Here is a 24,831-nt window from a genome sequence, read left to right as displayed (position 1 = left end):
ATTGGTCCATTATTCAGCATGCATCATTTCTTATTTCATTTTAGGATTTCATTCTTTTTTGGATTATTTTATTTACCGTAAGTTCCAGTGTGTGAGCCGCACACGTGCTCGTCATAAAATCATTCATTTAATTTAATCATTTTCATTTTTTGGTTTTATTTTATCTACCGTAAATTCGTAAATGCCGCACGTGTCCACGTCATAAAATCATTAATTTAATTTAATCATTTTCATTTTTGGTTTTATTTTGTTAAATTGTTGTTTTTAAATTAAATTAAATGATTATTTTAATAAAAATGTGCCATTGAAATAAAGCAGATTGGAAAACACAAAGATGTGTTCGAGGTGTGTTAAAAAACAACGAACTTGACCACCTCCCCCAAGACTGTCCCCCAAGACCCCCCAATCTTTCATTATCATGTGAGGACCTTGTAAAACAGGGTCTCCTTTGATCTACTTTTACTGGTGAAGCGAAGGCTCAGGGTGAACCGTTCCCCAGTCAAGACTAAGCCCAGCAGCTATTAGGAGTCTTTTTATGGCCTCATTGGCAGTCAGAGGCCAAGTCTTGCTTCCTCTGAAGTATCATCGGCGCCAAGAAAACCTCTTTGGGCCAAGCAGCAAGAGAGTGCACGGATGTGTGCTTTCAAGCTTTAGGTGGAGCCACACGCTGCCTGTGGTCTCACCAGCAGTCATGTGAGGCTTATGCCAGTCATGAAAATACCCCAATGGGGAGCAAATGATGTCATTACCATCAGATTGAATTATGTGTCTTATGTTCTAACACTTGGCCGTAGACACGCTTTAAGCAAGTTATTGCCATATTTAGAAAATAACTGAGAGGGACTAGACCAGAAACAACACAAGAACAGCTTTCTGGGCGAATAAAGGCATCATTGTGGCGTGGACAGGCACAGAAAGCCACAAGTCTGCACGAGGCGCCACTTACATGCGTGTCAGATTGTGTAAAACTCTTCCCTCTCGCAGCCACAGTGGGAAAACACGTTCAGTGCCATGCCCACCCACTCTGCCACATGTGTCAACCATACTAGTTAGAACAGGGGTGTCCAAATTCACGCCCGGGGGCCATTTGCGGACAACAGCTGTTTTTTTGTTGTTTTTTTTAATTGGCCTGTGGCACATTGTAAAAATCAAATTTACTTTTAACAAGAAAAGTAAAAAAAAACAAAAAAAAAAACAGCGACAATGGAAAATTTTTTGAAATATTAGGTTTGCGGAAGGTTGTAATGCCACGAGAATAAAGTCAAAATCTTACAGGAATAAAGTCGTAATCACGAGAAGAAAAAATGACAAGAAGAAAGTTGAAACAGGTGCAATTTTACAGGAATAAAGTCAAAATATTACGAGGAAAAAAAGTCATTCTCACAAGTTAAAGTTATGCGAGGAAAAATGATGTTGTTTTAGTAGCCCAGAGGTGAAATACCAAAGACAAAATATGTGGTTCTTTAAAAGTGGCAACATTATGAGAAACAAACAAAACTAAGTTTGAATTTTCGGAAAATTAGGTTGAGGAAAAAGTTGGAACATTATGGGATTGAAGTCATCACATTTCGAAAAGAATTTTTTGAAAGATTATTTAAGAAGAAAGTTGTAATATTTTGGAAAAAAACTGCTCCACATTCCCATTCCACCCTCCAAACCCAACACGGTTGCGTTCTACTTATCCTCACATTTCTGGCAGGGGTACGCACCATGGACGGTGCTGGGGTGGGCATAATGGCATGGGGGAATGGCGTGAAGGTGTGCTGGTGCGTGTGCTGGTGGGTGTGTTGGTGCTGATGCTGGTGCTGGTGCTGATGCTGGTGGAACTCTGTGCGCAGGTAAGGCGGGGGGCCCAGCGAGGCGCCGCGGTCGGCACTCTGGGAGGCCAAGAAACGGGTGTTGAGCTCCTGACGCAGAAGGTCTTGCTCTGCAGAAGAGAACAGTGAAGGGAAGGTGAATATTTCCTGATGTTTTATTGTCATATTATGTTTTAAATCTCCCTAGTACACATAATGAGAGTCATATATATTTTATAATACTGTTCTGATTCAAATCTGCTGCTGTGAGCCTCCTGCCCATCTAAAAGCACTCGCAGGTGGCTCCATCCTGCTTATGACATTAAAAAAAAACATTCAAAAAGCGACAGAAGAAACATTTGTTTTCTGTTCATGCGTTTGCTGTTTTCGTCCCCCACAGCATCCATAAAAATGACATGTGCAGGCCTGTCACGATAATCCATAAATCGATCAATGGAATGCTAAAATAACCCAGGTTGATAATTATCATACCCTGGATAAATGGAGATGTGCTTGTACGCGTGTGTTTCATCCGCTGGTCCCGCTAGTGGAATGAACGGAGAGAGTGGGCCCTCATCTCATTCATCCTCTTTGTGGAGGCGGGGTCACTCGTGAGTGGAGTACTGAGGGTTAGCAGTTAGCTTTGTGAGGCAGCATACGCTAACATGACGAAGGCGCAGAAGCGATGGTTTCTGCCACAGCCACAGTGTGGGAACATTTGGGTTTTGAACAGAATGAACACGGTGAGCGCATGAATGACGAGGAAATCCACACTAAACAGTGCAAAATGGTGCGTGCTCACAGACAGTGTCGCTGGCTACATTGCAAAAACGTACATACAGGCAACCTCTGTGTCAAGCTAGTGTGTCACACAGATGCACTGTACACTACACTCAAGCACCATCTAGTGGTTCAAATGTGAACTGCACCTCTCATGACAATTAATGACAAAATGGTCTCAAAAAATGTTGTAGATAAAATTGATTATCGACGTTAATTTGTAGCGCAATTATCAACCAGCCAAATGTGTTATGGTGACAGGCCTACCCATGCGTCATCGCCGGTTATCCAAATTAGACCATGGCTTTCCTACCTGTGGAGAAACAATAGAAAATGCATGTGTAGCCAAAATCCAAGCTGAGAGATGATACCCTTTGTGTGCCACTGAGGCTTGCTATGATATTTTAATTCCGCTGAATTGAATTGGAAGTGGAATTTTTCTCTTCATCAATATTTCATTAACTTTTGAACAAAACCGAGCTCGGCCATTTATTATTGACCAAACCGAGTCTCACAAAGCTACTGAAGCTGCACTCGACTTGTTTTTCGCACTGACCCTGACATTTAGCTTAGCAGCCCTGCATGGAAATGTTTTTGTACTCTGGTCCGACTTTACAGGAATGTAAGGTCACTCAAATGGAGCATGGGTGATAAGAGTGTGACCTTGAACTATCCACACTTTATATAACAGGGAGCAGCCCGCTGGGAACATCTGGCCCCCCAGCGCTTTCCGTCCGGAATTCAGGATAGACTCATGGGTCACGGTGTGTCCAAATAAATACATTTAAAAATGATTGCTGTTTCGTGGTCGACTAGCGCCTATTATGAGAAAAAAAGCATATTTAATCAAATGTAACCTACTCTTGGCCTAATTTAAGCATTCTTCAGCATAAAAATGGCAAAATGAACTGAAATCCAAAAATATAACTTAATACAATACTTAATACATTTATGAAGGAGTAATTTGGTTGCTAATTTTAGTACTGTAACTAATTACTTTTTGGAAGTAATTTGCCCAACACTGCTGCTGAGAAAAATTCTGTCTCTTGGACAAATGTACTTTATGACCCCGTCCAGTCCAGTCATGACCAGCGCTCCGTGTTTGTAGAAGATTGAAATATAGTTGACAAATCATTCTTCAGATCCACCTTCCATGATCTGTGGCGCAACCAAGTTTCAACAACTGACCAAAATAAGAAGCGGCAACATCATGCGCATCCTTAAGCACACCACTAGGGGGCAATGTGGAGCAGTGATTTTTACCTGAGTAGGCACTCCCAGCAGCAGGATGTCCCGGTACTGGCAGGGTGGTAGACGTCAGCGGTGGTGGTGGAGGCAAAGCCGCTGGAGGAGCGAACATATTGGGGTGATGAAGGTGCGGTGAGGACTGCAGTGCAGGGGGGAAGCTATGGGGGGTGCTGTGGTTAGCCACCAGGGGCAAGGGGAAGGCGGATGCCGCTGCACCTGGCACGGGAGGAGGCGGGTGGTGGGGAGGGTGTGAGGAAGGAGCAGGAGGCCCTTGGGGCTTGGTCCCAGGGGTGCTGCTCCTGCTGCTGCTGCAAAAATAGAAGAGGAGAGGTGGTGAGAGGAGGACGGTGTGACCAGAACACTCGCTCATCTCCATCTGCTGTGTTTTTACACTTCCACTTTCATTTGCAAATGAATCACACAATCAATCCAAAGCATCACATTTCCATCACTGGAATGATGTCAATGATCCAATGAAACAAAAGATGCATCTTAAAACCATCGAGGCAAAGTGGAGTGCACTTGTTGACTCAACTCATTCAAGGCGTAGAGACGACCAACAAGACATCACGACGACTGCTTAAAAAAGTAGCAATTAATAGATAAGAAGTTTCCCCGTAGAGGAAAATGGAGTCAAACGCCCATCCCGAGCTCCAAGCCAGGTAGTCAGCATATGCATTGGAAAAAGAATGTGAGGTACTTCTCTTTTGCAAGCAAACAATGTTGCATTGTTTGTGTGCATGTGTGCGTGTGTGCGTGTGTGCGTGTGTGTGTGTGTGTGTGTGCGTGTGTGTGTGCGTGTTCCCCAGGGAAACATAGAGCCTGCGTCTCCAAAGCCCCGTCCACTAAGCCTAAAAGCTCATTTGTGATGCTGGTTGCTTGGTTGCAGGTGCTGGCTGCCATTCTTCACAGCAAGCAGCCAAGAGGCCCTGTTGGTGCGCTGGCAGACTAGCAGGGCACACACAGGGTGACACGGGCGGAGTCAAGGTCTGACATGTTGGGTGGGACTCAGTGGTTCTATTTCTAAATATATCGGACTCAACCTAAACAGTTTATAAGCTGTTCCTAACGGTCCTTTTTCTAAGTACAGTAGTGAATAGTGTATGCCAGGAATTGTTTCTTGGTGAGTAACACTACATTTATAATGTCTTTCATAACCGTGAGAGCATTTCCAGCGTCAAAAAATGAGAGGTGCAGCAACCCTTGAATCTGTATTCAACCCTTCCATTTGGGCTGCAAACCAACGATGAGTTTCTTAGTCCATTCATCGGAAGCTTGTTGTTTGGATTCATCGAGTGTTGCTTAGGCCCCACACAGACCAAATCAATCTGAGTGGTTTGGTCTGCAACATATCGGAAAAGAGGCAAAGATGCCGATCACTGTTTTCCAAAGTCAAGGCTGATGTGTTGGACTATCCTGCTTTGCCTAAAACACAAACATAATAGGTCTGCTTTCATGGATGACTAAGGACATTTCAAGATATTCACATCTGAGAGGCCGAAATCAGAGGACATGAACTGAAAATGATCAAGCGAATACTAAAATATTGATTCATCGACTAATTGTTGCAGACGCAGTGATCTCTGCACATGTGAATCCAACGACACTGGAACCCGAGTCCCAAACGTCAGCCCGCCAGACGTCAAGTCCCCTCCTGACCCCTGATGTGCTGTTGCTCCTCCATGGCAAAGCTAAAATCACCAGAGGCAAAAGCTATCAGCGTCTGCTGTTGTGGACGGCAACAGGCGGCGTCTCAAGCGTCTCATCTTTATTATCGAAATTCCAGATAAAATAACTCAGCGGTAATATGCATGTACATGCAATACAAGTCGTCAGTGCATTTCTCATGGCTAGTTCGTGCAAAAGCCCACCCTGAACCCCGATATGGAAATGTATTTTTCTACGCTGACTTGCTATTGTTGCTATTATTTTATGTTGAATTGAAAAATCTTCTCATTGCTTACGTTTCTTATGTGTTCCTTTGATTTCGGCTCTACTCATATTTCAATAATTGTTTTTGTTCATTTTCTAATTGTAATGTTCAGTAGCAAACTGAATGCGTACATGAACTGAGGAAATGATGAACGCTACGTAGTTTGACTGAAGTGCTATTCAATGGATGAACAGAACTATTGATGAGTCATATGGAATTATTATTATTGCTATGTTGAATTGAATTGGGAATTCTTTATTGATATTTATTTCTTGTATTATTTTTACAACTTGTTTTTTATATGGTTCTAACGAGCAGAAAATGAGGCATGTCAAGCTGCACCCGATACATTTAATTTAAAAACTGTACTTTGGACTTGAAACAAATGTTAATTTCACTAAAATTCAAGTTCAAAAAGGCATGAAAAATGTCTCTTTTTTGCACCAAAAAAAAAAAAAATTGAACCGAACTGAACCATGAATTTTTAGTATGGCTGCACCCCATCAAAAAGAAGCATGTTAGGGCTATCTACAGGCGTGTCCATCATTCACGCACTTTTGCCCTTCACTGGGGATGGTGGAAGGTAACCCCCGTAAATAGTGGGGTTCTACCGTCTATCAGACATCGCAATCTTCCAGAAGCGCACAACATCGCTGCCATTGGCAAACGAGGGGGTTGAACTCTTAGGACAGTAAAGCCACATTTCCACCAAGCCGTACGATCCAGTTCAGCGTTTGGTTTAGTAGAACGTAAACCCTGATTTGCTTACGTTAGCTAGCTGGTGATGGTGTTAGCAGCCTCATTTAATGACACCAATGAAGAGGAACGCCATACAGCTGGCAAACAACAACAATGGATGACATCCGGCATTTTTGGTACACGGATGAATGCACTCTGGGTTCAATGTGGGCGTTTAATTCAGCTGCTCCATTAGCTGCTTGGCTAAAGGCTCTCCCTGATGGCGATCTACGTAAGGGCGGGCATGATGTGCATCAAGTGATTTTCAAGCATTTTCAAGTGATTGTGCAGGTTTTGGCAGGACCTAAGCGACACGAACAAGTTTAAAACAAACAAAAATGGACATGTGCTTGCATAATTAGGCTTACCTGTGGCCGTTGAGGCTGAGGCCGTTGTAGGCAGAGAGAGGCCTGGGGTGACAGCGTGAAGGGGGCTGGTGTGGCCCTGTTTGGCTGGGGTGAGGCTGGTTGTTCAGAGGGGCAGGTGATGGCGGGTGTCGATGGATGTTGGCTGTATGTAGAGGTCGGGGTTGGGATAGCAGTTCCGGCAGTTGCTGGGGCTGGGGAGGGGGCGCCGGTGAGGGCTCTTGACCCTGGGCGAGAGGCACGGCTGCAGGTGTCTGAGGCCTGGACAGAGCCTCTGAACGTGGAAGCGGGTGAACAGAAGCTGGAGCCTGGGTGGGGCAGTTTGCCTGAGTCCGCTGTGAGGACGGGGACCTCGGGAGGAAAGGTTGGTGCTCCGGCTGGGGTGGGGGCAGGGATTGCGGCGGCACGAGTCGACTAGGGGCGGTAGACGAAGGCGGTTGCGAGTCCCTGCAACTCTCCTGGCTCCTCTCCTGACTGCGCTCTAGGCCTGACACCTTGAGGAGGCCTCGGCCGTCAGGCTCCTGGCTGCCATTGGTGGAGAGCGCATTGATGCCAAAAGCTGGAACTGTGTAAACAGAAAAAGATAAACAGATTAAAATGGTAGCCATTAAAAAAAAACACCAACAGCTCGACGAGTATGACCAAACCTAACAAAACATCCCCAAAAAACTTTCAGACAGCCCAAACGCTGACGTTCCTCCTTCTTCCTTGGTGATACGACCAAACCCTGCAGGAGTTTGCTGCTGTGTCAGCACAAGACCACTTCCTAAACCTCTCCACACAACCTTTTCCATCATCCCGGAGGAACAACAACACTACTGACGTCATGGGGTTCTCCTGCTGTGACCATGCCGGAGTACCCGAGGGCAAGATACTGAACCTGTGTGTTGTTTTTTTATGGACGATGTATGCAGTTTCCCGAGATAAGGCAAATTAACACGGTAAGCCAACATTATCGTGTCCTTTAGCACTTCTAGCCATGTATAGGTTGCTAGAAGTACAACGTAACAGTACCTTGTTTTGGCAACGGAAATGCGTCAGCATCTCATAGCGCCACAAACTAAGAAGGTACCATGCAGTGGAAATTATGGTGGGCAACTAGAAGGTCTTCATGGATTCTACTGTTAACCCAAAGTGCGACTTTAAGACAGAACGAATACAACCACTTTACAACCTAGGAGGTCAAATACAGATAGCTAAAATGATCTGTCCAGGGTATTGGTCTGCAGGGACCTCATCCAACAGAAGCCCTCAGACATCAGCAGTCTGTATTGCTCCACTGGCTCATGGGGGGTGACGGCGCATACGCAAGCAGTAATTAGCTCTCTCTGGAACCAGAACCAGGGGGCTCCTCTTCCCCCATAGCACAACCTGTTAAAAGCCTTTAGCTGACAAAGAGGTGCAGCAACCCAGTTGTTCTGAGCTGAGGGTGTGGCCCCCCCCTCGCTGACATGCTGCTCCCTCCAGGCCGCTGCCGTCTCCACTGGGAGCAGGCTGTTCGAACACAATGCCTCCATAACCTCTTGCCATTAGCATCAAAATGCAAAGTATTAGCCGCCCCAGGCACATGCAGCATTGCCGTATTGTGGCGGTAAGAGCACGACCCCTTTAACGTTTTGACACGTGCTGTGTGCGAGAGCTTGATGGGACATCTGCCACAAGACAAAAGACACACTAACAGGTTGCAGATGTTTTGTCATGGTTTCACTTTACCATTATTTTCTTCGTGCATTAATCTGAAGAATGTTGTTTGGATTCATGGAGTAACGGGCTGGGCCATCAACCGGGGGCATCCACGTGCTTCCCACTGGCAGCTGCACGCTGGCAATGCTTTCGTTTATTTTCAACATGATTACAATTTATAAAGGAGTACATTACGTAGTACAATTCACAACTCCACATGTCCAAGAGGGACTAGGAATCTTTTTCTCTCAATATTTTCACTGTATTCTTCTACAATTATTGCTCATTTCATCTATTTTTGTTGTTGTATTTAAAGTTGTCTTATTAAATGATATTTTTAGAATGTGCTGCGGGCCGATTAGAAAAACAGCTGCAGGCCGCAAATGGCCCCCAGGCCGTACTTTGGACAACCCTGCCCTAGCCAGACCAAATCAATTTGAACCAAACACGGTTTGGCCCGTATCAGACCCGTATCAGCCCCATATCAGACCCGTATCAGACCCGCATCATTGCTGTTTCCCAAAGTCAAAGCTGACTGTGTGAATAGCTCGTTTTGCCTAAAACACAAAGATAGCAGGTCTGCTTTCATGGATTACTAAGAAAATAATAAAAATATTCGTATTTGAGAGGCTGAAATTAGAGAAAATTCACATTTTTAAAGAAAAAAACGATTAGTCAAATACCAAAATAGCTGTCAATTGATTGCATAATCGATTAAACATTTGATTCGACGAGTAACTGGTGCAGCTCTAACTCGCTTCATGATACAAAGGGCACCTGGCTTCAGAGCTAGTGGACGACCTCATCTGCATCATCTCCCGCATCCATGTCAAGCTACGCCACTTAAAATGCTACATCTGGTTACAAGAAGCAAACAACCGGCAAACAACAGAGAGAGATGGTAAACTCCCAATTCTCAAGTCTCTCGCTTTTGCGCCGCCAAGCCCCCTGAGGTCCGTAGCTTGTTTTGAGATGCACCAACACACTAATTTGAAGAAGGTGTCTATTCTGGCCATAATGAAGACTCCAGGGCCAGGCAGAGCGGGAACGAAAATAAGCGGTAGCTTCCCTTCCCACAAGGGTTCATTTGTTGGCCTTCTTTATCCCTGGAAACAAATAAGCTCAATGCCCGCTTGGGTCTCGGAGAACGTAAAACCCTGGTGTTTGTCAACATTTCAGCAGCATTGCATTTTTATCTATCGCACAGTTTGGTGGGGCGTCAGAGCGGAGAATGCGGTCTGTGAGGGAGGCTGAAGCTGAAGTTGGATTAAAGAGGTGGAGGAGGCTTTGTGAGGTTCGGTAGAGTAGACAAGTGGGATTGTCAAAAGGGTTTAGGGAGTTAGCTCAGTATCCAATTGTGAGCCACGTCAACTATTCAAACTGCGTTAAGCCTTCTTTCCACAGAACAGTTCAGTCCGATTCTCCACGGGACGGTTCGGGAAGCCTTGATTAGGCTAGCGTTTCTCCTGCAACAATTGGAGGAGGGACGTTAGTTTTGTAAATCGTGTGACATCACAACATGCCAGTAGGAAAGTGTGTGATTCAAAGAAGAAAATAAATTCAACAAAGATAAACACAAACAATTCAACAAATTGGAATACTTTGTTTGTCGTAAATTCATAGGACCGTATTTACGTACAGAATAGGTAGCATCAGTCAAAAAAACACATCATCAGAGGAAAGAAACAAACTGGACTATAAGTCGCATTTACCCGCATTCATAAGCGAGCTATCATCAGTGAGCTTTTTTTCGGAGTGTCATGGCGCCGTTCCCAAAAACAGGAAATTCGCAAGAGAAGAATACAAAGCCATCGCGAGGGGCAAAGTTTACACCAACAAGAAGACAAACTAAAGCCACAGAAGCTGAAATAAGTCCCAAAAGAATTGAAAGGGTGCCTGATATGATTCATCAACTTTACTTAATTAGCTGATATAACGTCTGTAATTATGTCCTACATTGTTCTACAAAGCCAACAGTAAATTTACAAAAGTGACATTTGTAGTTCACGGCGGCAGTCATGACGAGCGAGTTGTCGCAGCTCACGCCAAACTCTTTACCTAAATGACCTGGAAGCTAAGCGGAACTTCGTTCCTCTTCACGGAAATCCGACCAGAACTGGACTCGCGGGATCAAGTGTGGGGCGGGGTACGTCACCGCAAAGGTAAAGGTAAAGGTAAAGGTAAAGGTAAAGGTAAAGGTAAAGTTCGTTTTGAACATGTATACAAGTTACACCTGAGTTCCCAGTTCACAGGTCCACATTTCACAAAAGGAGCAGGAAGAAGCTAAACTTATTTAATATCACCCCTCATCCGTTTCACATCGGTTGCAATTCATTTGTTCACATCCTGTTTTCCAAATGTAGTCTTCGCCCATCGTGGAAGGGAACGTGATAAGGCGATACAGCGATGTAGTGCAATGACAGGCAAGGTACATACTGGCTGAGTGCGTACAGACAATGTATCACCAGAAATGAACAGTTATGGTCAGTTTTAGCGTGATTACACTTAGCATTGTATGTTAAGTATTCTATGTATCCTCCTTGGACCTTATGAACATCCACCGCTTGTGCTGTTTCTTAAAGTCGCTCATTTGAGTGCATTGTTTGCGTTCCTTGCTCAATCCCTTCCATATTTTGATTCCACTGCTGATGTACTACACTGCTGATGGGGACGTCATACAACTGAGCTGTCCCTTTAAATTCAGCCATTGTAGCAAGGAAGAAGAGACCAATCAAGGGAAAGCAGTGTGTTTGCTCCCGTGCCTGGGAGTGTGCTGAAGTGAACCACCGTGACTGGCACCCGGAAGCGGTGCTAAAAAGTGTCTATCCACATTTGCTTGATGGAAAAGCAACAGTGCAGCATGAGCAGATAGAATACATTATTCAAGCATAATTGTTTGAATGAAACATCGTGAGAATGCAACTGTCTCACCGATTCATTTTATTTTTCATTTGATTGAGCCCTGATCAGAAATAATTGGACAAAGGCAATATCCACTGATACCATCTTTGCACTCGATGTGACCGAAGCAAGAGGAGACACTGGCCATTATTCAGTTCAATATGGTGTTGGCTCACTGACGTGGAAGATGAGGGGGTTAACACAGCCTATCACATTTCATTGCCCTCACTTGATACGGCCTGGCCTGCATACATGATTGACAAACAAGCGATCATGTTTTAAAGGCACGACTGGAAGGCCAGCAGCTGTCCTACTGAAAAATACATTAGCAACTTGAGCCAAACCCACGTTATCTCTTTATGTCTATATTTCATGTGACAGTGGTGGGACATGACAACCTACACCGGCCCCGCAGACATCTTGACAAATTGAAGGCTGCGAAGACCTTGCATCTGTGGCCGTCACTGTTTCTCTTCCATTTCTACCTCAAAATAGTGCCCCGAAGGCCTTCAAACCCTAACGGTCCTTTATCGGGTTTGCATCTGCGTAGGGGTCGCAGAGCAGCAACACACAAGACCAACGTCCGCAGTAGCAAAAAAACCGTAGACCTGCAGCAACAGATCATCTAATTCTGAAAAGTGACTGCTAATTGCATATTTATATGCCTAGAAATGAATAAGGGCGTAGCATACACATGCACACTAAAATGCAGAAGATTTGTACAGTTCTGTTCTGTGTTCTATTGGGACCGCAGACATTTGAATGTAGACTGATAAGCACATCGTAGAGCTGAGACTGAGACCTGCACACACTCGCTTCCAGCATGTGAAGCTGTGGACCATGTTTCAGTGTGATTTGTACAAAAGAAAAAGCAAAAGAACAGGATCCCGGCGCTACATGTGTTCAATAAACGGCTGGGGTGTTTTCTCATTTCTACTTTGACTGACAACTGAGAAGAAGTATGGAGCACAGCATCGGGTCGACCCAAACTGAAAGAGCAAACATGTCACAATGTCCACAGCCGACATAGTGGCTCGCTGATGCCCCCGCAGCTCCTTTTCTTCCACCACAATCCCCGTTTTGCCACGCAAAGCAACTTCTTACGGATCGGCAATCCGGCAGCGGCATCTGTTTTAGCACACCTTGGAATCAATAAACCCAATTCTAACTATCAAGTAAACAATGATGGCTTTGTCGACAGAACTCTCCAGCCTTCACATGTTGAGATGCTCAATATTGGCTTTCTTACCGATACCCGATACACTGATATTGCCCACCACTTCCCTCAGACCTTACTCCCCCCTCGCACAATCAACGCTTTCATTGCAAATTGCATATTTATAATCTAAAGTAGGGCTGCAACAGCTCCTCGAATAATTAGAGTACCAAAAAATAATGGAGGATTTTTTTTCTGCCTCAAGGCGTGGCCCACGCAAGGACGAAGAAGGAAGCAAATGTTTGAAGGCGCGGGAAGATTGAAGAGGCGAGAGAAAGGCAAGGAAAGAGAAAGGGAAAAAAGTAAAAAAAACAGATAGAAAGTGTGGCTGAACAGCAAGTTGAACACTGACGTGTGTCCGCCATAACGCGGCACGTTCAGCACACCTTATATGTCATCTACCCCCGAATGGAGCGGAAGATCCGCGACAAGGTAAAATGATCGTAGAGCAAATCAGTGAGATTAACTTGAATGAACCCTGCCAACATAACATTAGCCGCGAGGAGGGCTAGCTGTCTTTTAATTATGACTACTGTCGAACGTGTGGCGGTTCATTACCATGGTAACGTGACTTCATACGGGGTTTATTTCATCTGCAAAAACACAGCGCTGTGATTTAAGATGGACAATAAGAACAATTTAGCCCACAAAGCAGTAGCTGCTCATTTCTAGCAGACAATAATGTGTAACTGAGCAAGGAAGTGCGTGTCTCACTTAGTTGAGAGTAACGTGTTCCACTACAGGTGTCTTTATTTTACGTTGAACACTGCAAAACTCAATATCTTAAAGAATATTTGTCTGATTTCTAGTCAGCTTACCCACATTTAGAATGTATAAATGCACAGCCATCAACATAATGTCAAATACGTCATTTAGTCTTAATCACGTCTTAGTAAGCTTTATTTGTCTGTTATAAATCACGTAGCCCGTCAGACCCAAGAAAACAGTGTGTTGCTATGCACAATGTGAATTGAAGAAATAAAACACTGGTTATATAAAGAATTAAACCAACTGGTCGTTCATATTTAGTGAATTTACTGAAATTTATAATTGCACACAAAAAAATGTTTTTTACGATTACTCGTTTAATCAAAAACATTTTCAGTAGAATACTCGATTACTAAAATATTCCATAGCCGCAGCCCTCATCTAAAGGCAAAACTTGGAAATAATTCCAGACCGTGGATGTACACAGCTAGCAAGCACATCATCCCTCGTGCACCAACATCATCATTGGCATAAAAACTCTAGAATGGAGGAGTAAGGCGCCACAAGCCCTGGGCAAGTGTTGGTGCAGCCTCGCTCGGGGATACTGCCTGGTTTCTTGCAAGTCAATTCGGTAGCAGTTCCCGAAAACTGACTGTAGCCTAGAGGCAGTCGATAAGCAGCAACAAATGTGACTCCAGATCACCAAGGCTGTCCTTGCCATTAGCTATGAGTCCCCATCGTTGTCAAGCTGTACGTGGTGGCTGTCGTGCAGCAGTATGGCCACTTTTCCCCATTATTATTAAACGTCCCGCTGTGGCCATTGAGGAGTGACAACAGGAGCAGTAATGTGACCAGTCTGCCAAAGCAGCTTGCAAATCGAGGCCTTGTGAGTCACCTTCGATTGCACAGACAGTGAAAAGAATCCTACTTCACTCAAGCGATGCCAGAGACTTCCATGTTTCATCGGACAGCATATAATCTGTAATCTGTGTATCAATGACCTGCTATTTGCTTGCTACGCGTGCCATGTGTATGGTAGGGCTGGGCGACATGGCCCAAAACTCATATCCCAATATATTTATGTTGATTATTCATATACAATATACAGTACAGCTGATATTTCTTCCACAAAGTGAGTTGAGACAAAGCCAAAGTCTAATATTTAGGGGCCTATGATTTCCACTTTAACGGAATCGCCGACGGAATCGCGGGATTGGCCTGTAAAAACGGAATTTACTGTCAAACTCAGAATCTCGCAGGTTAGCTTAGGCTAGCATGCTAGTGCAGCTGTGTGTGTGTGTGTGTGTGTGTGTGTGTGTGAGTATATTTTCACCGCGTTGTGTTTTACTGCTTTAATGTAATGCTTTACAATGCCCGATGACAACGTGCAGGTTCTGAGTGAAAAAAGACGAGAAGCACGTTTATTCTTGCACCCAGCTCGCCTTACAGACAGTCAACACACACACAGAGCACACTTCCGGCCTTCAAAATAAGAGCAACGTTTGCCCCATGTCGTCTAACTGTGTAAACATAGTAAGAGTGTCTTACATATGCAGTTGGAATTACATTGGTGGTTGCAACTTCCTTCATCACAAGCACGGGCGTTACAGTTTGTTGAAGATTTTGTAGCAATTTTTAAATGTCAGCAGCAACTCCAAAATACGTTACTTTGAACAGTATTATTATTATTATTAGTTTTTAGAAGGCCTAACCTTGCAGCACGGTGGCCTAGTGGTTAGCATGTTGGCCACACAGTCAGGAGATCGGGAAGGTCTGGGTTCCAATCTCCGTTCTGTTTTGTCATCCCACATTCCAAAAACATGCATGTTAGGTAAATTGTAAGGTATGAATGTGTGAGTTTGTCTATATGTGCCCTGCCATTGACTTGCAACTTGCAACCAGACTTGCCTCTCGCCCAAAGTCAGCTGGGATAGGCTCCAGCATACCCGCGCCCCTGATGAGGATAAGTGGCCTAGAAGATGGATGGAAGCAGAACCTCGTAGGAGAGACAAAAAAGTCAGTAAAACACCTTCATTACCTTTAGAACTACAAGTAAACTTGATTGTTAGTGCAAATTGTAAAGTAGAAAAGAATATGCTGAAAATGTCAGTCTGTGAAAACAAAGGCTGTCTTCCATGCTCAGTCTGGGTAAACATGAGTGTATTATTCATATGCATTTCCTTTTAAAACACAAGGGAAAACCCCGAAACATTGCAGCTGTGCAGATGCATAAATAGGTGTTGTTCCAGAGCCTTTGCATGGATCCTGCATTTGTGTAAGTCAAAACATTCACACAGAGAAGTGTGCCAGCTGAGTGGAATACCCAGGAGTTCATATTAGCGGGCGACAGCTGAGCTCAGCTCCCATGTTGCTGCGATTTGAAGTTGTTTTGAGACCCCTGATGTTATAATACCCTCTCTGGTGCCTGAAGTGGGAAGGTCGCACAGTGATGTCTCACAAATCCAAACGTCAGCTGAGGGATTCATTTCCTCAAATGTAGACCCACCGCGTGGCTTTTAAGAGCCTTTGCATGTCAAGTTTGGAAGTGATTTATTATTATGGTGCCTGTCATGCTAAAAGCTACCAAAGTTGACAATGTTGTGGCTAAACGGTGCACTCACGCTCGGTGATATCAGCTTCCAGAGGAGCTGAACTCCTGTGTCAGTAACCTTATCTGCGGAAGCTTTCTCCTTGATGTCATAGCCAAAGCCCCCAGGGAATCTCCAGGACTATTAGCCCCTTATCCCTTCCGTCTTATCTCGGAAGACTTTAACAACATTAGCTCTTTTGAGAGCAACAGAATGCGCTGTATGTTACGCTCTTGCTTCTCTAGGACGTCACAAGGCACAGGCATACCGGACCCACAATGGAGTTCAGAGTACTGCGGTCTGGCAATGACGGACTCTCCCAAACTTGCCATCATGTCAGCAGGTCTTTAAAGCTCGAGCTGGGAGGTGTGTTGGATTACAGCTCGGACATGCTGCTATGTGGAGGGTCTTTGATGAGAGATGCTTTATTAGTCCTGGACTCCCAGGAGAAACTCCAAGAGGGTAGAAGGGAAGGTAATCCGAAAAAAATATTTGGGGGATGGTGGGGGGGACTGAGAAAACCAACTACTCTGGCTAAGACAGTCTAATGTGCCGTCTTTCAGTGAGAGGATCACCGCATACCAGCTCACAGCAACACAAACAGCTGCTATAGCAAATTGGTGGGCAGCAATGAATTCCATCCATTTCCTTCACTCATTTGGATCACGGGGGAGCTGGAGCCTGTCCCAGTTGACTTTGGGCAAGAGGGGTACACCCTGCACTGGTCACAGAGCACATTAAAAACTCTGAAAAAAAGAACATGCAAACTCCACACACAAATGTTTGAGCAGATTCAAACCTGGACTGTGAGGGCTGGGGGAAATAATCCATTCTTAGATGCATCACGATGCAAACACTGACAATCATTAATGGATTCATAACTGTCAATAATCGATGCTGACGGAACAAAAAGACAGAAAGCACAAGTGCCGCCCGGACAGTTTATTGTGGTGCACCTAAGTGTCATGGGCGCCCCACACGGGAGGCGACATACGACTGCGATTGGCGAAAACTCATCGCCTACGCATAGCAAACCCTGCACATGGGTGACCACGGGCGGCTGTGACCAGCTGGACTGGTGAGCGACGCGTTCACGTCCAGAGTGAATTGTAGGAGTTTCCCACGGTTTTGATTGGCTGTCAGATGTGGAGGGAATTTGGGTTGTCAAAGTAGTTCAGAGGAGGAAAAGCGGCCGGTGTTGAGAGATGCATCGAGATGCATCGATAACCGTTTTATCATCGCATCACAGGCCTCTCAGTCGTAATCGCATCGAATCGTGAGGTGGCGAGAGATTCCCGCCCCAGCAGACGTGCTGATCAACTCCATCAAGTGCAAATCATACAACGTGAGAAGTTACGTTTGATCGTCATTCTTTCGTTTGATCGTTAACCTGACATGAACACGGACTTCCTCGGGTTGCAAACAGGTGGGAAAAGATTACTAGCATTTATTTCTAGAGGAAGAAAGATTAGACTGTGGACTCCATAAACCTGTGAATATTCTGAGATCTTCTTACAGGTCCAAGGCTGGACAGAAGTAGCTGCTAAATAGTCCAATCACATTTAACATGTAATGTGGTGGGGGCAAGTGTACGGCATCCACACTCTTAATTAAGCCATTTACTGCAGCGCCAACACTCTTCCTCCCACAGTAGCTCTCATTACCGTTGTTCTCCTGAGCTCCTGAGCTGCCTCTGCCATGCATGTGCTGCTGCTGACAGCGGCACATCCCCGTCTTTATGCATGAACAGGAATGGAGCAGACTTGTCACCTTTTAAAACACAGTAGTGGGACAAGTGGTCCTACAAAGGGGGTCAACCGACGTATGATCACGTTTGGGTTACAGTTCATTTTCGGTACAGTAAGAAAACGAAGTACCAAACACAATGCTTGGCTTTTGTGTCAACAACAAAAAAACTTTGTGGTTTCCGCATGTATATAAAACCATAAAACGTTGGAGGTTTTCGGAGGTGTTAGAATAGCGGGCTTTGTAGGCGGAATAGATGCATGTCATTATTGTGGATGATGGGCAAAATTCCACAAAAAGTGCAGTCTTCCTTTATAAAGCTGTAAACTGCTACAGGTAAATAGGTCCTTCTCTATTGAATACGGGCCTGGAACGAACACATTTTTGTGCTACAGATGATGGTCAACGACATTTTAGGAAACCATTTTTCCATGATTGTCATGAGAGGTGTAATTCTCATTCCAACCACTAGATGGTACTCAGGTGTGGTGTACCTGTGAGGGCCACATTAGCTTGACACAGAAGTTGCCTGTACGTACGTTGTTTAAAAGTTATTCCGTATAACCGTGTCGAATGGTTGTATTTCTTTTGCAATGTAGCGAGCGGCACCGTCTGTGAGTGCGCACCATTTTGCACTGTTTTGTTTACATTTCCGGACCAAACACCTCAGTAAGCGTTGACTGTCGGGACGAAGGCTCCGTTCCCCGAGGCACCTCCATGAGTGTTTTTTTTCCCCAGTTGAGGAAACTGTTTGTGTCGGACGTCGGTGTTCATGCTCACCGTGTTCGTTCTGTTGAAAACCGGAATGTTCCCATTCGCCTCAGGAACCATCGCTTCTGTGCCTTCAATCATGTTAGCGTATGCTGTCTCACGAGGCTAACTGCTAACCCTGCGTAGCCACTCGCTAATAGCCCCGCCTCCACAAAGAGGCTGAATGAAATGAGGGCTCACTCTCTCCAATCATTCCACTATAGAACCAGTGGCACAGACACATGCAGAGTGAACCTTCTTGTCATGCAGCCTGTGTGGCACAGAGAGACCAGCAGATGAAACACATGCATACGTGCACAAGTCACTTTATCGAGGACGTCATAATTATCTACGTGTTTTTTTTAATCGTTCGATTTATCATCAATTTATCGATTACCGGGACAGGCCTACGGCTGGCCGATATATCGATATTGTTAAAATATCGGTATTTCTTTTATGCACGATATCAAAAACAAGCATATCGTTCATATCGATGTAGACTGGATTTGATGCGGAGGGCTCATGTTTCAAGATGGCGCCGCCCGAGTGGCAGCTAGCTACAGCAGCTCCGTATTTTCCACAGCATTTTTAGTGTTTGATAATGCTTTATTCCTACTTTCTTATAGTTTCTTGTGCCATACCAACCCCTTAGCAAGTTAGGGGCTATGGAGCAGCTATGGATGTCCATCTCGTTACGTTTGTAGCTTGCCTCTTGCTTGTTGTGGGAGACGCATTCATTCACGGCTCCGTTGTTTACGCTCCGGAGCGGCTGTTAGCTTTGAGCCACACATCGCTTCGCTACGCCGAGCGACCAGAGATCCCCGCGGGGATACGGAGGAGGAGAGGCTGCATAGCGGGAGTGAACAGCGGTATAGATAGACGGTATAAACCATGTTTACCGTCTGTCATCATGGGGAACGTGTGGTGGAAGAGCTAACGGCGCTAACCCGGCTGCAGAGAGACTACCGTGAGTGCAGCCTGATTAAGATTGCTAGGAAATGAATAGCATAGTTCCAACTTGTAACCCCGTTACCCAACAACGGCAGCACACTGTTTTCATCTTTACGTACTTCAGCGGTAAGGCAAAGTGTTTTGGACTAAGTAAAGAACTCAAGCAATGTCCTAATATCAGCCAGTTTAAGAAAGAGTACAAGCATGTTATGATATCTTTTGTTTGATTCATTCACTATACGATGTTGGGATCACTGAGCTCCACCGCTGTCACACCCGGGCTCACTCAAGTGTTGAAACAACAGCGGCATCTCAAAGGGAGCCACTGCACACGGCTGGCAAACATCACCATGGTGGTGTAAACCAACACCCCGAGACATGGCAGCTGTGTTGCACCGTTTGACCTCCAATATGTCACATGCACATACCCCAGCTTACGATATTTCACACACGCCGCTACTGAGAAGTGGGAAGTGTGTGTGAGCACATCGCCATGGACCGGCTTCTCACAAGTTAGTGAGACTCCGCACATTTTCACAATAACTTCACAGCGTATTTGGGAGAGCACCGCATGCTGAAGTCACAGTGGGAGTAATTACTTCAAACCCCTTTTTTGTGCCACTGTTTTGTGCTGCAATTAAGCCGTTTGGATCTCTAGCAAAGTACAAAAATACAAGTTCTTACATGTTGTTGTACAAAGACATACCCTGAAAAGTTTTCCTCCTGTCAGCAAACTTGGCAACTGTTGCATGCAAAGGTTCTGTTTACATCCTCAGCATCTCACATAGAGTCTATCCTTAGAGACTAGCCTGCTGTTTTTTTAAACCCTGCTTAGTTCCTCATAAAACATTTGCAAGGCCTGTTGTGCGTTTTTTCGCTAATTATTTACATCCTTGGCTACCTTGCAGCGCTGCCACTGCCTTTGTAATGCAGGGTTGCTAGTTGTAATGGCTCGTTATTGCCAGGTGACAGAATAGCACCAATGGAAACAGGAGTTCAGAACAATCGAGACATTCTCTCATTAAAATAATAAAAAAAAAAATTATTCGATCAATTGTTGTTTTTTTCCCCAGAGTCAATGAACAGTGTGCAATTTGTGTTGACAAAATAATGTAACTAAAGTATTTGTCCGTATAATTTAGTGCAGGTTACGTCACCGCAAACCATCCCGTTTCTATACCGCTGGTCTAGGGCGCGGTCATCGCAGAAACTGACATCATGTGAATGAAATGATGTCATCGTGACGACAAAGAATGTTCATGTGGGGAAGTATTTCCTTGGCGGACTGCTCAATCGTTGCGGGATCTCATCACAAACCCGAAACCCACCGCCTCCCGAACTAAAACTAAGGGGCTATCCAGACGGGAACGTTTTGAGGTCAAAACGGTATTTTATCGCTTCCGCCTTTCATCCACACGGAAAAGGCGTTCTGGGTGCCCTGCAATGTTATTTTTTGACTGCTTTAAGAGCGGGAAAACCTGAACGTGAAGGGAAGCTAGCAGGGTTAGCAGAGCATGCTAGTGTGGCTGTGTGTGCGCGACTCAGGCTGGATGAGTGTTTGCACCGTGTTGTGTTCTACTTGTTTCTCGTTAAGGCAAACAAGCTTTTTTACAATGCCCGCTGACGTCATGCAAGTTCTGAGTGGAAACAAAGACGAGGCGCGTTTATTCTTGCACCCAGCACGTCTTAACCGTCAAACAACATTGTCAACATACACAACACACTTCCTGCCTTCAAAATAAGAGCGCTGTTTGCCACATCTTGTCTAATTGTGTCAACAAAATAAAGCCGTCATAAAAAAATATCTTATATTAATAACGTGCTTGAAATTGCATCGGTGACTACATCTTCCTTAATCACAAGCACGGGCACTACGGTTGGTTGAAGGTTTTGTAGCAATGTGTGCAGAGGCTGATATCCCGTTAGGAAAGTTAGCCAAGCTACATCCCTTTCTCAATTACTGGACTAATCGTCCAATGATGCATTGCATGGATTATTGCATTGAATTGATGGACATCTTTGGGAACACTTCATCAAGAATCACACCTTCAGTGAAGGTAAAAGTAACCTTAAAAGTTCATTTATCCCTTTCATTCATCATTTATATGCGTTTATGTGCGAATTGTTTTATGCATGTGAAACTACAAAAACGTGTTTTGCGTTAAGATTTTAGAGAGTGACATCATAGACCGGCTTTCTGGTTCCTTTTTGTTAGCCAGCTAGCTTCTTCGATAGAAGCTAGGGCCGTTTTGTGATAAAAATACATTAAGAGGACAGTTGGACTCACGCAGTGTATTAATAACACGACAAGACGCCCGTCTTGTACGCAAGCACAAGTGAAATTTTGGTGCACATAAAAAAAAAAAAAAAACAAGGTTCCACTCTACTTAAAAAATTTGACTTATTTCAGCTGCTGGAGTTTTAGTTTGTTTCCTTGTGGGTGTAAACAATGCCCCCCCCCCCCCCGCTTTGTTGCCATGACAGCAACTGCGATTATTTGCAAGCTAACCAGCATGCAATCAGGAACAAAAAAAATCAAATGACTGAAGCACGTACTGAAAAAGACTGGGACTTCCAACAGCATGCCAGTACAGCTGAAGCATTTCCCAACACGCTGCCCAACATGTGTTTCCCGTCAGCCACCACGGCGGCTTGGCGTAACCTACAATGCATGCGTGTCAACGCCACGACTTCACTCACATGCTCATAAAAACGCAACACCTGCTCATAAACATCACTGCCCTTCACCCTCTTCTCTCATTCATTTGACAGACAAATAGAAAAGTCTACCAGGCAGCAGGTCCAGGTCCAACCTGACTAGGGTGCACGTACTGCAGCTCTGCTGGATGTCATCTGCCCGGTGCTGTGCTCTATCCAGTCACAATGGCGGGTAGATGTCGGCTAATTGCAAAGCTGTTTCCTCTCAGGCGGTAGGCAAACTTAGTTAACTCATTTTTTTTTCTCTCCAGTTGCAGGATACCGAAAATGCCTCCTTTCTTCCTTTCCCTCGTTCCCTCAATCCTTCCTGTCTCCCACGAGCCATCAAACTGAGTGTGAGCGTAAGTGGCTTGCAGCAATACGTTGAGTGACAGCTTGAGCTGACATGCTGACACAGCCATGATTTCACGGGGAGAAAAGCATTTGGAGGGCTGGAAAAAGAGAAATGTGTCCCCAGAGAGTCATCAGTCTCAGGCTTCTTTCACTGGCTTTCAAATGGAGCCAACTGGTTTTACACATCCACACCACGCATTCAAGCCGCTTGCAAGGATTAGATTTAATACCGCCTCTGTCGATTGTAAGAGCAACTCATAGCAGAATGGTAATAGCATGACGGCATGGATCAAGTATCCGATGAACTAGCGAAGTATCAATTTGCATGTCGCTATGTCGCTTCTTAAGTCCACAGCAGCAGTCGTAGCAGCAGCTGATGTGTTTTCCTGCATGTGTTTGTGAGCGTGTCAAGTGCCGCCCCATTACCTCCTTGCTCAGGTTTCACCGCAGTTGGATTAGCAAGAGACACTGAGAAGAATCACCCCCCCGCATACTTTCATTCCTCGCGAATGTGACGCGACCTGCTGATGTGATGGCAAACCAACCCAGAGGCCCACATTCTCCCTGACTCATCTTCTCCGCGAGGAAATCTCAGCGTAGCCACATCAACAAGCTTTTCCAAATAACACCACAAATTAGCTCAGGGGTGTTGGCAGGCTTGAGGGTGACGAGTCGTGGCTGTGGGGCTGCACTTGGGGGGCGTGGGGGGGTAGATTAAGAGAGGCTGGTTGGGATTTGAGCTGTTTATTTGAACCGCCCTGTCGTCTAAACAGTCAGCTGCCTCTCTGCTTTCTTGTCAAGCCTCAGAGATTAAGTGAAGATTGTGAAATTGGTAGGGAGAACAACCTGATATCCCCCTTTGGGCAGCGGCTGGCCCAAGGTTTAGGTTACTGTGGTGGAACAATGCAGTCTCTGTGCACGGCCCCCTAGTCAGAGAGGACATGGCCTAGACAGTCTGGCTAGTGTCAGGCATGGCTAGAGGATTCATACATCACAGAGCCACCCCACACTGACTGGGCAGAGTGGAGGGAAAATGCTTCCAAACACAGCTTTCCGGATTAAATGCTCCAGCACATCCCCCGGTCTCAATATGCTGACGGCTCCACAAAACATAAAGCATGTACCGGCACAACTGTCTGTTTGCTTTTGGCTTGAATGTCCCGAAAATGTGATCCCTTCTGGGATTTATTTTTTCTACAAGTGTTTACAGTCAAACTCGACAGAACCCTGAAATCAAATATCTCCCACCAGGAGCAGCTTAATCTTTAGCAGATGGTGACAGTCGGATGGACAATGATGGGTTCGGGCAGGCTCAGGAGAAACGTGGCAACGAGCCAGGCAACAAGAAGCAAATGACGGTGATAAAAGTGAACACTGTTTACTTTAAAAACAAGCAAGCGCAGCCCTCAACGTTTACCTCACCTTGTTATCATTCTACACAGCATTATTTCCCTGCACCTTTGCCACACTCTACCTTAAAGAGATCACATCCACCACCAGGGGGCGATGTTGCCCTATAGCTCTGACAGCCCATATCACAACTTACAGCACTCCGGGTCTGTATGTAATAGTACCCTGTGGAAATATAATAAAATATGGGTTTAGGCAAATGAAAACCGGGCTGTGTGCAGAGCAGAAAAACATGCAAAGGATCTGTGAAGTCCTGCTAACAAACCACCAACCCACTCTGTAGTTCTCTTTAATCCACCCTGCGGCTCATCAGAGCTTTATTTCTGTCCTGCATATTTATGAGAACCACAGCGTTCACGAGAAGTGTGTGTGTGGGGGGTGGGGGTGATGCTGTTGAAAAGATAACCTCTTTTCTTTTGGGAGCAATTAAATCCTTGCTTTCATCAAGCCTGATCAGAGCCCTTGTGCTCTTTTCTCTTTCGGCTTTTTTGCCTCTTTAAAAGGTTGATGTTTACACTTTCACTTCCACAGTGCTGACCCTCCTCGGAGTCCACGGGAGCTGACAGGAAGACAGAACAGACTCTTTAACTTGACCTCTTCTTTAAAAGCAGTACCGGCTGTAAGAAAGCATTCTAAGTGTCTATAAAAGCATTTTTCTTGTTTTTTTTCTTTTACTGCTGGGAATTACAGAGCGAATGTGTCATTTGGCAAAAAGCTGAACGGTGACGGGAAGACTAGTGCTAATTAAAGTCAACACTGTATGTTCTTTGTGTACTGTATGTTTATAATGTATTCAAATGGAGGGATGAACGTGCCTGGGCCAGGACATGCACTGTGTGTGTACTTAATAACTCATTTCACTGCTCGATGTGATCACGTGCTACAAATTATCGTCGATAATCAATATTATCGTCAACATTTTTTTAGATAATTTTTAATTAGTTATTGTCATGAGAGGTGTAATTCA

General features: G+C 45.0%; 1 protein-coding gene and 1 long non-coding RNA gene across 16 annotated transcripts in view; one reads left to right on the top strand and one right to left on the bottom strand.

Moving 5' to 3' along the window:
* auts2a (activator of transcription and developmental regulator AUTS2 a) overlaps positions 1-24,831 on the bottom strand; it is a 288,099-nt gene that overhangs the window by 9,770 nt on the left and 253,498 nt on the right. For 14 of the 15 annotated variants that reach the window (XM_054755144.1, XM_054755142.1, XM_054755140.1 and 11 more), the window contains 3 exons: positions 6,864-7,425; positions 3,840-4,132; positions 1,689-1,927 (listed from right to left, as the gene is read on the bottom strand). In XM_054755144.1, coding sequence (XP_054611119.1) covers positions 1,689-1,927; positions 3,840-4,132; positions 6,864-7,425 — 1,094 coding nt within the window. The remainder of the gene's footprint in view (positions 1-1,688; positions 1,928-3,839; positions 4,133-6,863; positions 7,426-24,831) is intronic. The other variant, XM_054755153.1, reaches the window with a different exon arrangement.
* On the top strand, positions 19,042-22,455 carry LOC129169100 (uncharacterized). The gene is made up of 3 exons (XR_008566383.1): positions 19,042-19,419; positions 22,176-22,293; positions 22,373-22,455. It is a non-coding gene; the product is annotated as an uncharacterized LOC129169100 (long non-coding RNA).

This window comes from Dunckerocampus dactyliophorus, chromosome 16 (genome assembly GCF_027744805.1).
Source record: "Dunckerocampus dactyliophorus isolate RoL2022-P2 chromosome 16, RoL_Ddac_1.1, whole genome shotgun sequence".
In the NCBI taxonomy this organism is placed as follows: Eukaryota; Metazoa; Chordata; class Actinopteri; order Syngnathiformes; family Syngnathidae; genus Dunckerocampus; species Dunckerocampus dactyliophorus.
The sequence above is the reverse complement of the archived record's forward strand: the minus strand, read 5'-3'. Positions and strand labels throughout refer to the sequence as shown.